Raw genomic sequence first — 13,531 nt, 5'->3', positions numbered from 1 at the left:
TTGCAGCTCTTATCGCTGACCGCAACGAGCAGACGGAGTTGATAAGGCAACTGGTGCAAACCCAGGTCAATGCCGGCAGAGGTCGACATGCTCCCCCGCTAGCACCCGCAGAAACTGATTATGTCGGTTTTCTGGCCACCCAGCCACCTCTGTTCCATAAGGCCGATGATCCCCTTGAGGCTGATGCCTGGATTCGCACCATTGAGGATAAGTTCAGCATCCTCAATTGCACAGAGATGGACAAAGCCGCCTTTGCAGCGCAACAGCTGCGAGGACCTGCGAAAATATGGTGGGTCAATCATAAGGCTTTACTTCCCGCTGGTACACGTCTCACTTGGGATGAGTTTGTGGCAGCGTTTAAAGCTCACCACATCCCTACAAGCTTGATGAGGAGAAAGATGGCAGAGTTCCTAGCCCTGAAGCAAGGGAACAACACCGTGCTCCAATATGCTCAGGCCTTCAACCAGCTATCCCAGTATGGTGGTTTTCATGTGGACACTGATGAGAAGAAGCAAGATTGCTTCAGAAGGGGACTTAGCACAAAGCTTCAGGACAAGCTAGCCCTCACCACATGCAACAACTTTACCGATCTGGTTAATAAAGCTATCACTCAGGAAGATGCCACGCTGGCACACAAAGCTGACAAGAAGAGAAAAGCACATGTTGGATCCTCCAGCAATGCGCCCCAGAGATACAAGCTGGTTCAGACAGGGAATCAGCAGGTTTCAAACCGTCCTCCACAGCAGGGCCGTTGGGTCGCTAGGCCACCCCAGCAACAGCAGCCGTGGGTACCTCGTTTCCCGACACAGCAGCAGAGGCCCCTAATGATACAAGCTCCACGCCCCACCAACTACCCTTGTTACAATTGTGGTAACCTGGGGCACTTTGCACGAGACTGCCGTCTGCCACCTCGGCAGAATATCTACAAGACTCCAGCACTGAGTCAAGGTTCCAGCCAGAAGGATCAGAAAAAGAAGATTGTACCTGCCAAGACTGGTCGGGTGAACTACACTACTCTGGAGGAAGTCCCGGAGGGCACTCAAGTGATGGCGGGTACGTTCTCCGTTAATCACTGCCCTGTTACTGTGCTATTTGATTCGGGAGCATCTCATAATTTTATCAGTGAAGCATGTGTGGCACGACTTCACTTACAAGTATCATGCCTAGAGAAACCCTACGTTATTCAGACACCTGGCACCCGGTTAAATGCTGGCCAAGTAGTTCGAAATGTTCCCCTTAACTTGGGTAGGAAAATTTTTCCACTTACTCCCATTGTTCTTCCAAGTCAAGGGATAGATATCATACTTGGAATGAATTGGATGAAGAAGCATGGCGTTATCATCAATACCTCTTCTCGTATCCTTCAGTTCAACTCTTCCATGTATGGTTCTATGGAAATTCATCTTTCCCAGCATGCAATTCCAGCCACTGTCATATACCATCTTGAGGGGAAAATCCTAGAGGTAATTCCAGTGGTTTGTGAATACCCCGATGTGTTTCCGGAGGACTTGCCAGGTATGCCTCCCGATCGGGATATTGAGTTTGTCATTGAGTTACAACCTGGCACAGCGCCCATATCTCGAAGGCCATATAGAATGACTCCCAGTGAGTTAGCTGAATTAAAAATCCAGTTACAAGAGTTGCTGGATAAAGGCTATATCCGACCGAGCACCTCACCTTGGGGTTGTCCGGCTCTGTTCGTAAAGAAGAAAGATCACGGACTGAGGCTATGTGTGGATTACCGACCTCTGAATGCAGTGACCATCAAAAACAAATATCCACTTCCTCGTATCGATATTCTTTTTGATCAACTAGCCGGAGCTAAGGTATTCTCAAAAATAGATCTTCGATCTGGCTATCATCAGATAAAAATCAGACCGGTGGATATACCAAAAACAGCATTCTCTACTCGTTATGGGTTATACGAGTATTTGGTGATGTCCTTTGGATTAACCAATGCTCCAGCGTATTTCATGTACCTCATGAATTCGGTATTCATGCCGGAGTTAGACAAGTTCGTCGTGGTCTTCATTGATGACATCTTGATCTACTCCAAGAATGAGGAAGAACATGCCCAGCATCTTCATATAGTACTTCAGCGTCTGAGAGAGCACCAACTTTATGCCAAATTCAGCAAGTGTGACTTCTGGCTGAAGGAAGTACCATTCCTCGGTCACGTCATATCTGCTGAGGGCATCTCTGTGGATCCCAGTAAAGTACAGGATGTACTCGATTGGGAAGCCCCCACTTCAGTTCCTGAAATCCGCAGTTTCTTGGGCTTAGCTGGGTATTATCGCCGATTCATCCCAGAGTTCTCCAAAATTGCGAAGCCAATGACTGAACTTCTTAAGAAGGGTGTCAAATTCTATTGGAGTGCTCAATGTGAGGAAGCTTTCCAGAAATTGAAAACACTTCTCACTTCTGCTCCAATCTTGGCCCAACCAGATACTACAAAACCATTCGATGTGTACTGTGATGCCTCAGGCACAGGACTCGGCTGTGTTCTGATGCAGGAGAACCGAGTGATTGCTTATGCATCTCGATCACTCAAGCGTCATGAAGAAAACTACCCCACTCATGATCTTGAATTGGCAGCTGTGGTCCATTCACTGAAGATCTGGCGACACTATCTTTTAGGTTCATTGTGCAACATCTATACCGATCACAAGAGTCTCAAATATCTTTTCACTCAAGCTGATTTGAACATGCGTCAAAGAAGATGGCTTGAATTGATTAAAGATTATGAACTCGAAGTGCATTATCATCCTGGCAAGGCAAATGTTGTGGCCGATGCGCTAAGTCGCAAAGCTCACTGTCATTGCATCTCAGCTATACCATTAAGCGAATCTCTTTGCTTTGAAATGGAAAAGCTGAACTTAAGTATTGTACCACATGGCACATTGGCTCATCTAGAGCTTACTCCTACTCTTCATGATCTCATCATAGCGGCACAAAAGCAAGATAAGGGGGTGAAGGAAATTCAGAGAAGACTATCAGAAGGAGACCCTAAAGTGAATTGCTTCCACCAGGATGCTGAGAATGTGTTATGGTTCAAGAACCGACTAGTGGTGCCTAAAAATTTTGAGCTCAGAAAACAGATCCTTGATGAAGCCCATACTTCACGACTATCAATTCATCCGGGTAGCAACAAGATGTACCAAGACCTGAAGCAACGATTTTGGTGGACTCGGATGAAAAGGGAAATAGCCAAGTATGTGTCGGAGTGTGATATCTGTCGGAGGGTTAAAGCCAGTCATCTCAGACCAGCTGGGACTCTCCAGCCCTTGAATATTCCAGAATGGAAATGGGAAGATATAAGTATGGATTTTATCGTCGGCTTACCTCGAACTCAAAAGGGTTATGACTCTATTTGGGTTGTGGTCGACAGGCTAACCAAGTCAGCACATTTTCTTCCAGTCAGTACTCGTTATTCCACAAAAAGATATGCTGAGTTATATGTTGAGCGTATCTTATGCCTGCATGGTATACCCAAGACTATCATCTCTGATCGTGGTAGCCAATTCACTGCTCGCTTTTGGGAACAATTGCATACTTGCTTAGGAACTCGGGTGATTCGCAGTTCTGCTTACCACCCTCAAACAGATGGCCAAACAGAGAGAATTAATCAGATTCTGGAAGATATGCTTCGTGCATGTGTCTTGACCTATCCACAGAAATGGGATCAATGTTTGCCGTTAGCTGAATTTTCTTATAACAATAGTTATCAAGAAAGCATCAAAATGGCTCCATTTGAAGCCTTATATGGTCGTCGATGTCGTACACCTCTGAATTGGTCTGAAACTGGGGAAAGAACAATCTTTGGGCCCGACATGGTTCAAGAGGCCGAAGAACAAGTCCGCCTTATCCAAGCCAACTTAAAGATTGCACGGTCTCGACAGAAGAGCTATGCGGATAAAAGAAGGGATCCACTCGTCTTTAAAGTCGGTGATCACGTCTATCTGAAAGTATCACCATGGAAAGGCGTGCAAAGATTCGGAATAAAAGGGAAGTTAGCTCCCCGCTACATCGGTCCATATCAAATTGTAGAACGATGCGGTCCTGTGGCTTATCGGTTGGATCTTCCAGCGAATCTTTCTGCAGTTCATGACATCTTCCATGTGTCACAACTCAGACTGTGCCTTAGAATTCCGACGGAAGCTGTTGAAAGTGACTCGATTCAATTAGAGTCTGATCTCACCTATCCTGAGCATCCTATCAAGATTATCGATCGCAAGGATCGAGTTACTCGTCGCACAACCAACCGATTCTACAAAGTTCAATGGAGTAATCACTCCGAAGATGAAGCGACTTGGGAGAAGGAGGAATTCCTGAGATCCAAGTATCCGGAGTTTTTAAACGCTCATCCAGGTACTACATCTTCGAACCTTTCCGCCTGTTGAATTCTCTCGTACCTGAATCTCGGGACGAGATTCTTTTAAGGGGGGAAGGCTGTAACACCCCTGTGTTAATCATGAGTTAACTCGCTAATCGCGGACTCAAATTCGTCGTTAACGCTAATCGCGTTCGCGTAGTAAACATCTACTTAGCTGTTTTCGATCTCGTTTTTGTCCTTGATCCGAGCCTCAAATCAACTTTCGCCCAAAACGAAAGTTGTAGATCTTCTTTTTCTCTACAACTTTTGTTTTGGCCAAATTTCATGTTCCTATATGAAATTTTGAGTTTCAACTGTTCAAATTCGAGCCAAAATCATTAAACGAAGAAACAGTGCATCTCCTGCTCGGCACTGTGGCGCTCGCCGGCCATACCGGCGACTGTGCTCGTCGGCGCCGCTCCACGCGTCGGCAATCGCGCCAGACCTCGGCGTCGGCACCCTTATCCTCGTGGACGCCCGAAGCTTCCCGTTCCATTCCCCATTCTCCTTCCTCGGAGCTAGGTCGAGCTCAAGAGGGCAGAACCGGGCAGAGCCGCCGCCGAGCTCTGCGCCGGCCGTTCCTCGCCACCCCGCCCCGTTTTCCTCGCGCCAGAGCCTTCCTCGCTTCGCCCCGCACTCACGCTGCACCGCTCCGACTCCGATTAGGCCGTTATTCAGCCGAATCGAACCCCAGATCGTCGTCCGTCGTTGCCGCTCACCGGAGCTCCGCCCCGAGCTTCGCCCCTCACGTCGACGACCCTCTCCCGGCCATCCTCCGCCTCAAACTGAGCCACGGTGAGCTCAATCGCGATTTCCCTTTCCCTTCCCGACCCTTCCCCAAGCGATTTTGGCGCCGCCGCCGCGGAATCGCCGCCGCGCCACCGCGGACGCACTGAGCGCCGCCCACGCACGCCGCCAGGCCTCCCTGCGCCCGCTCGCGGACCACCGCCGCGCGCCCCGCAGCCGCTCAGCCCCACCGCAGCTGGCGCCGCCCCATTCCACGGCCGCCGCAAGTCGCCGCCGCCGGAACGCCGCAGGCGCCGCCGTGAGCCGCCGGCACACGCCGCGGGGGCCCCCTGCGCCCGCTCGCGCGGCGCCACCGCGAGCCGCACGGCCGCCTGGGGCCACTGGCCCTCATCCGCCCCTCCCCGCGCGCCGCCTGGCCTCGCCCTGGCCGGCCCGGCCGCGCCACCACCGCGCCACCCCTACCGCCGCTGCGAGCCGCCGCCGCCCTTGGCTCTGCGCCTCCCCGCGAGCCGCCTGCCACCCCGCGCCCCCCCCCCCCCCGGCCGCCCTGTGCATCGCCTGCCGCCCTGCCGCACCGCCGCCGGTCGGCCCTGCCGGCGGGGAGCGCCGCCGCGGCTGCCCGGCCGCCGCGCCGGCCGCCCAGCGCAAAACAGAGGAGGAGGGGGCGGGCTGGGCCACTGACTAGCGGGGCCCGGCTGTCAGCCCCCCCTTTTATGTCTTTCAATTTGTTTAGTTATTCTGTTTTTGGCTGGTAATTCATAATTGCGTATAAAATCACAGAAAAATGCGATAAATGCCAAACCAATTTTGTTAGGTTTCTAAAATAATGATCTTCAGAGGAAAAATACTGGTTCATGTGACTTGTCACTTTTTCTCTGATGAAAATTCAATTTGTGTTTAACCTAGTTTATTTTGTACCACTTGTTCTATAGCTCTAAAAATTATGAAAAATTTGCAGTGACTTACTCTTGGTATGTGTAATCCACTGTAAAAATTGCAGGTGCTAGTGATGTGCACTTTTGGGTAGATCTATTTATGTTCTTTTTCCTTGCTAAGGGTTAGTTAATTGCTTTGATAGCAGTAGCTTTTGTTGGAAAATTTTGGGTGGCATGCTTCCTGCTTCCGCATTAATCCGGTTAAATTTTGTTGCTAGGTCAGGTATGCAAGTTAGGGTTTTTGTTTATAGTTTGCCTAACCACGCACTTTTCTTTATAGAAAGGTTGTTAGTAGTTGTTTTTGGAAGGAAACACTTCAGGCTAATTCGAGTTAATCGTTTCAGCGCATTATGTGCTTATGCTTTGCGCTATGTTCTAATTGTTGCATGACATATTTTATTCGTGTAGACGCCACGAACGAAGCTGTCCACGAGCTGATCGTTGAGCCGGTCCAGGAGCCACGAGCAGAGGAGCAGCAGCAGGTCGCCGTTGAGCACGCCCCCGGAGACCTAGTTAACCCCGCTGACCTGCAAGGCAAGCCCCGGAGCATAACCCTAATTTAAAATTATTCAATGTTTATTTAAGTAGTGTGCATTTATGTTCTAGGAGTTGAATGGAACCATAGTATGCATGTTTTCCCTAGGTACCGTGGACCTATACTAGTATGCAGGTATCGTTAGCAATGCTCTGCTAAATAGGATTTCGGTAGAAGTCGAGTGATTGCTGTCACTCGCGAGTTTAGGATCTTGATCCCTTAGCTTTGGTTTGGAAATGCGTTGATGAGTAAAAAGAATTGGAGACCGGGCGGGAATGAGTTGGAATAGATGAGAAAATGAACTCCCGCCTGTGTCGATTGAGGACCGTACCGTTGTTGGCCCTGATGACCGAGTTTGAACAGTACTAACCACATACCGGAAGTAGGAGGTAGTCGAAACCGGTAAGCTGTGTACCACATTACAGCGGTGATTTGAATTCCGCCATGCTACGCTGGGCGTGGGAGTTGGCGGGTGTTGGATAGGATGCCGCCTCCGGGTTCTCCGGGAGTTCACTGCGAGGGGCCCATCACCTGGGTTTTAGCAGGCGTAGTTCAGATGCCGTGGTAATGTGGGAACAGTTGACGCGCATGGCCCGGCGGGGCTTACATGTGTCGTGTGAGTTAGGTCCACCTTGCAAGGTTAAATCGGATCGATTCGCCGTGACTCGCGGTTAAGAGAACCTTGGTCACTGCGTCACATCGTAGTAAGAAGTGGAATAAGTATTGAAAGGTAGCGAGGGAATGCTTTATCTGTTGTTCTGAAGATTAATCTGATCTACCATGTGTGCTCTAGATGATTAGGCGAACTTAGTTAATACTTGATGTACTAACCGGAGCTAAAACATTGAAAGTAAGGATTCACTTCTAGCGGCTTTTCAGCAAAAGAACTCCAGAGCCAAAAAGCTTTGCATGTCTAGGTAATGGGCTAAGTATACCCAAGGTCGGGTAAGCCTTGCTGAGTATTAGTATACTCAGGGTTGTTGTTGTAACCTTTCTAAGCAGGTTGTGTCCCTGCGGACTTCGAGGAGATCTGTGCGTCCTGGATTGGACAGCCGCTTCCTCCAGGTTGGACCGTCGAGTGGGCCCCGTCTTCCCCGTGAAGATTGGGCAGGTTGGCGTCACATCGGTGGGCAGGATGTGGAGCTCACCTTTTTATCGTCGTCGTAGCTATCGTATTGTATTTCGAACTCAGTTTTAAACTTCCGCTGTGCGTTTGAATTCTGTTGTTTGTATTTAAGACTTTTATGTAAAACCTGTGTTGTAAATTAATTTGAAGATTTCTGTATGCGGGTAACACCTGTGCTCGTCTTCGTACGGGTCTAAGTGCAATTGTGATCCTGGAGTACAGTAGTTTAATCGGGATTTTACCCGACAGCCTGTCAGGTTACACCGTTTTAAGTGCACAGTAACTTGATTAAGTATTAAAATGATGGTTAGTGCATTTAAGCCGGTTTAATTTGGACGGTGCTGCTACAGCCTCCCCCGCTTGCGGCCGCTGGCCCTGCCCCGTCCCATCCCTGCCTGCACCGCCGTGCCCCCTTGCCCGCCTCGGTGCTCGCGCTCACCGGCGAGCAGGGCTGGCCGCACACGCGGTGCCCCACTGCCATTAAAGGCTGCGGAGCTCGCCAACCCGACGCGGCCCGCCCTCCACCGCCTTTCCTCGCCTATAAAAAGGCCCTCTGCGCCGCCCTTCTCCTCCACAAGCCGCTCACCATCGCTAGCCCCCACCCCCAGCTTCGCAATGTCGCCGCCAGGCCCGCCTCCGCCCGTGGCCGCATGCCACCGTCGCGCCGCCTCCTCGCTCTATCCCAGCCCAAGGTGAGAAGGGCAATAGAATGCCCTCACTCCCCTCGTCGTTTTCCCCTAGCCCTAGCTGCCGCCGGGCCCCGCAGCATCGCCGCCGCCTGCCGCCGTGGCGCCGCCTCTACAAGCCACCACCACCCAAATCGAGGAGGGGAATCGATTCCCCGTGTCTCCCTGCCCCTTTTACCCCTCCCCCGGCCGCCACCGTGGCCAGGACGCTGGCCATAGGGCCGCCGGCGCCCCAGCCCCCCCCCCCTCTGTTCTTGTCGAGGGGAAGAAGAAAGGGGGCATTTTTTCCTTTAGCCCCTTGCCATTCCTCCTTTTCTTTTAAGAACCCTTCCCTCTCTCTTGTCCTTTTTCAAAAGAAACCCTCCCTTTTATTATTTTTCCAAATCAACCCTCCACCATACAAAAGTATTTATAGATAAATCCTTGCCATTTTCTAGAGTAACCCTTATATTTTTATAAATACTAAACAAGCCCCTGTCATCCCAAAACTATTTACAAATAGGCCCTCGAACCCCGTTTAGCCCCTAAACCTCCCGTTGACCTGTCATTTCATGCGTCAAAAATCCTCCAATCACCCCGACACTTTACCACGCCATTTATAATATATTTTTAGTTGTGCCATTAGAAAATCTCCCAAAAATATTATTTCTACCTCCATATCTTAATTTCTTCTGATTCGAGCTCAACGATAAAATATTTATTTCTTTTTATTTATTGTGTGTTTGTTTGTGTGCGCCGTAGATACCGGTGTGGACGAGGGAGAACCCGTCGAGGAGTTCGCTGAGCAGTACCGCGAGCCGGATTCTGAAGAACTGTACCGCGAGCAGGAACTCCCGGAAGGATTCGAAGACGGCAAGTTCAATCTCATCCTTTGATTGCATATTTCAACCCAGTTTTATAAACACAACCTATTGGCATATTTTACAAAATTGCATATGATTTGACTGCTGAAAATATGGTTGGATAGCCACCCCTTGATTTATTATAACCATTCTTTGACCACCTAGATTAATGTCTAAATATGATTTATTCTATTTGGATGTTAATCGCTGCTAGAGCGCCGCTTAGGATCCGGTACTCGTTTTATTACACTAAAAAATGGTTACAACATGTTTTATAAAAAGGAAAATGTGTGAGTATTGAGAAAAGGGAAGTTGGGTTATACAAGAATAGAATGTTAAGATGGGATGGACGAATGGCATTTCTGTGTGAATTGTCATATTGGGGGCTCGTACCTTTGTGGTTGAGCAAGAAGGTTGGGAGATATTCATTCTATCACAATTAAGGACCGAGATGATGTGTCATCTTACCTAACTTACCATCGTGCAAACCACTCGACCGTTGTGGGTGGCAACGGCTTAGCATAAACTCCACTAGTTAGTCTGATAGCCATCAGGAGAGCTGAGAGCAACGGGTGACCAAGGAGAAGGGATAAGGTCGTGGTGACTTATGCCCTGGTTAAACCTCAGTGTTAGGTCAATGGCCCCTTGGTGGAGTCCGTGTTGGCTAGTCAGGTCTAGCTAAGGTGGGTAATGGCTTTGTTGGGATCTACACCGACACTAAGGTGATCGTGCTATGGTACCCCACTTGTGGGTAAAGTTGCACACCTTTGCAGAGTTAAAACCTATTCGAATAGCCGTGCACATGGTATTGGGCGAGTTATGGTTTGGTCACACAACTAGCAATTCTTCTGGGATTGGGTTGGGTTGGCTTGAGTGTTTTGGAAAAGTGTCCGGCAGTCGTGCCAGAGCCACTGCAGATGAGGAGTCTGGTAGCATTAAAACTTAGATCCTTTGTGTAGGACCAACCGCACTCATTATTCGGTTAAGTAAGAACTGTTTTAAGAAAACTCTTTTCAAAAATAAACCCCTGCATGTGTAAAATCTAGCTTTACTGCAAATAAACCTCAGTCTTATCCTTGAAATATCCTATGCATATCTGAGTTATCCCCCTCCGTGGATGGGGTTGGACTTGTTGAGTACTTTTGTACTCACCCGATATATATTTGTGGTTTTTCTTCAGAGGAAGATCCGGACTTCGTTGTTGAAGACGTTGAGTAGAGGTTGCGTCCGCAGCCAACATTGCCTGTGGTGTTGACCCTCTGCAAGATGCTTCTGCTAGCGCATTACTCTGAGCCCGAGCTGGAAACCGTCTGAGTCGTGTTTTGGTGTATCACCGTAGCTGTTTTACTACTTATTATCGTTTGTATCGAGTGTCCGTCTCCTCTGAGGTTTGTACGGTGACTAAACCATCTGTTGAATAAATGTGTTATCAGCCTCCTGGGACTGATATTTGTATCATATTTAGTCTCTACTTATGTGGGGACGCTTCAGTGTCTTTTCTAAACTGTGCCATATTTTGATCATGTTTGTAGGAGACTAGGAGTTGATATGCTTATGAAAGCTGCTGCGAAAGACTCCACTGCTTTGTTCAGTATCCTTCTACTATTATTTTTGTTACTGTCACTGAAAATATATTGCTGCTTGTTGCTTGTTGTTGACTCACTCTGGAACAGTGTTTTTTTGCAAGTTGGTGAAACCTCATGGCATACTCATATGATCACTAGCGAGCTTTTACTGCTTTAGCGCAGTCATCTCTTAGTGATTGGTCTGTTAATGATTCTGATTGTTTAGTATCTAATTGTGATTGTTCATTGTGCATGTTCACATTTCTATATGTTAAAGCTCCACGGCTTCGCCGCAAGCCGTTAGTCCACGACAGCAAAAATCAATGGTCCACGCGATTTACATCGAACGGCTGGAGGCACTGCTTCCATCACGCAGGCTTTCTTGTTTGCTCGAATCTTCTCGGGTCCTCCCGTCCTCTCTCCTTCCCTGTCCCCCGAGCCTTATCCTCTCTCTTTGCATTTTCACTTTCTCCTTCCGTCTTCTCCCTTTCACTCCCTCTCATTGGCAAGCTCCTTCCGTCCGCCTGCCCTCCACCCCCGCGACCTCCATTCCTTGGCGAGCTCCGTCCGTCCTGGCATCCACGCACGGCTCCTGCCATTCTTCCCTAACAGTCGCCATTGAATGTGGCTCAGATCTTGCTCCGTCCGTCCATGCGCCTTGGTCCTGCAATGTGGTCATGATGATGGCCATCCGCACCTGCAATTAATCTGCTCATGTCTAGGTATGCAACTCATTGTTTACACTCCATGCTACTATATTTGGACCTATTGGTCACAAATCTACAGAAATGTAATTAAAGAGTGATTCCTAGGGTGTTAGATTTAGTCCTCTGCTGCAAACTAAAATAATCCTATTTCGTTCTTTTTGTTTTGGAGTCACAATAAGTTACGTATAATCATATCTTCCTATTGATTTTTGTCGGCGCAGGTTCCTGTGGCTGCTGTGCTAATTCATATACCTTCTTAGACAGGGCCAGTTGTTATCTACAGACGTAAACAGGTTGGGCATAAATATCAACTAGATGCAACTCTTCTTTTCCTTGGTACCCTTTTAACTTTAAAGCCCCCTAACGATGTCTGCCCAAACTGCATACTACTAATCCAGTACCATTTTCTATTTTTAGTGCTAATTAAGTTCAATTTACCTATTTTCCCTCAGTCTGCTTTGCAGTGGGAACTCATCTGCCTCAACGGTGGGGGAGGGGGGGGACTACTACCTCGCTCATACCTTCTACATCAACTCCATCATTACTGGTAATGCACTATTTATGCTCTCCCCTTCTTCCTCACATTTCCTATTGAGTTCTTCATTTTCCTATGGATTGAAATGGAAATATACAGCTTCTTATAGGCTGCTTGGTAAGCAGTTAAAGTTCCTGCATCTACATTTACACCATAAATGTACATAAACTTTAAATGGATTGGCAATAATAATAGGCATACTGTCTCATATTTACAGACTAAAATTACCTATTTTGCCTACTAAAAAATTACTCCGACATGTACATAATCTCTTTCCTACACCCTTCAATTTGGAATCTCTGTGTCCATTTAGAATTTGAATTCCTTTTTCGTTACCATTGCTTTCTATGTGCCTACTATCTGCATTTAGCACAATCCATTTGCTATTACTTAAGCTAATTTGCTCTTCTAATACTTTTCCTGTGATTCATCTTTTTTATTTTTTTTCTTTTCTCTTCAATTGTATTTACCCCTTCTTCTTCTTTTTCCCCTACTACTTTTGTACAATAGTCCTAGGAAGGAGAGCTTGAACACCTGCATCATCACAAATACACCATGTTCATAAATGGACCTTCTCCAATTGCCCAAACGAATCCTAACATTACGCAGGTGAATTTCAAGCTCAACAAACTGTATTTTTTCCCCTCATATATACCACACCTAATTCATAATTAACCTTTGCAGACTCAGATCGTGAGCCAAAAGAACTGGTAGTTTACTCCAACAGGTACATATTCCACCTGCAAATCCATAACCTATTTCCTCGCAGAATTTTTTAAAAAAAACACTCACTGTAATCTGTTACCTTCCAGTCTTCCAGCAGCTGACGTGATCTACACCCATGAAGATGCCCAATCAAGATGGTTGGTTACCAAACTGCTGCTGCTGCTTGTAGATTTTTATTTTGTTGATTCTGCTGTTGATGAGCACTCCTCTTCACCCTCAGCTGACGCAGCTCTTGATATATGCATATATCTCTACGAATGTAGCACATGTGCACACGCCCATATGTAGGGGAACCTATCTACCTATATGTACTATAACCATCCTATGAACTGTGTATGAATATGAACAATGCTTACTTATTTATAGCTACTTATTATGCAATATATTTGCACATTTAAGGTTTGCATATGAATATATAGCAAAATATACTGGAGCGCGCCAAGGCGCGTGCAAAGTACTCGTTATTCTTGATGACTCCCTGACTTCGCTATAGATAAATATCATGCTTGGGTAAATGCAGAGTTCCTTTTGGAGAAGTGCCTTGTCGGATTCCTTGATCCCAACGCGCTGATCTGCACAATTCGGGCCAGAATGGCATTCTAGTGTCGTTTTTGTACTCTTGATCATGGACCTCTGGTGATTAGTGCTTATGTGCATTGGCCGGTGAATTAAAGAATGTATATATTCTTGCTTCACGATGGGAATGTGTTTATTATTTTTTGTCTCAAAAACGAAGAGTCAGAAATAAATCTGGT

The 13,531-nt window shown here is 47.5% G+C and overlaps 1 protein-coding gene and 1 long non-coding RNA gene across 3 annotated transcripts in view; both read left to right on the top strand.

The window, feature by feature from the left end:
• LOC120648966 overlaps positions 1-13,531 on the top strand; it is a 24,762-nt gene extending 11,231 nt beyond the window's left edge. Inside the window, exons 7-8 of the mRNA XM_039925585.1 lie at positions 10,784-10,834; positions 13,270-13,531. Coding sequence (XP_039781519.1) covers positions 10,784-10,834; positions 13,270-13,379 — 161 coding nt within the window. The 3' untranslated portion in view covers positions 13,380-13,531. The remainder of the gene's footprint in view (positions 1-10,783; positions 10,835-13,269) is intronic.
• Positions 11,130-13,169, top strand: LOC120649455. 2 transcript variants are annotated; one of them, XR_005665260.1, is made up of 6 exons: positions 11,130-11,530; positions 11,737-11,851; positions 11,980-12,062; positions 12,561-12,659; positions 12,735-12,777; positions 12,863-13,169. It is a non-coding gene; the product is annotated as an uncharacterized LOC120649455 (long non-coding RNA). The 2 variants fall into 2 exon arrangements; XR_005665259.1 differs by having other exon boundaries at positions 11,136-11,530; positions 11,737-11,808.

This window comes from Panicum virgatum, chromosome 9K, assembly GCF_016808335.1.
Source record: "Panicum virgatum strain AP13 chromosome 9K, P.virgatum_v5, whole genome shotgun sequence".
Classification (NCBI taxonomy): Eukaryota; Viridiplantae; Streptophyta; class Magnoliopsida; order Poales; family Poaceae; genus Panicum; species Panicum virgatum.
The sequence above is the reverse complement of the archived record's forward strand: the minus strand, read 5'-3'. Positions and strand labels throughout refer to the sequence as shown.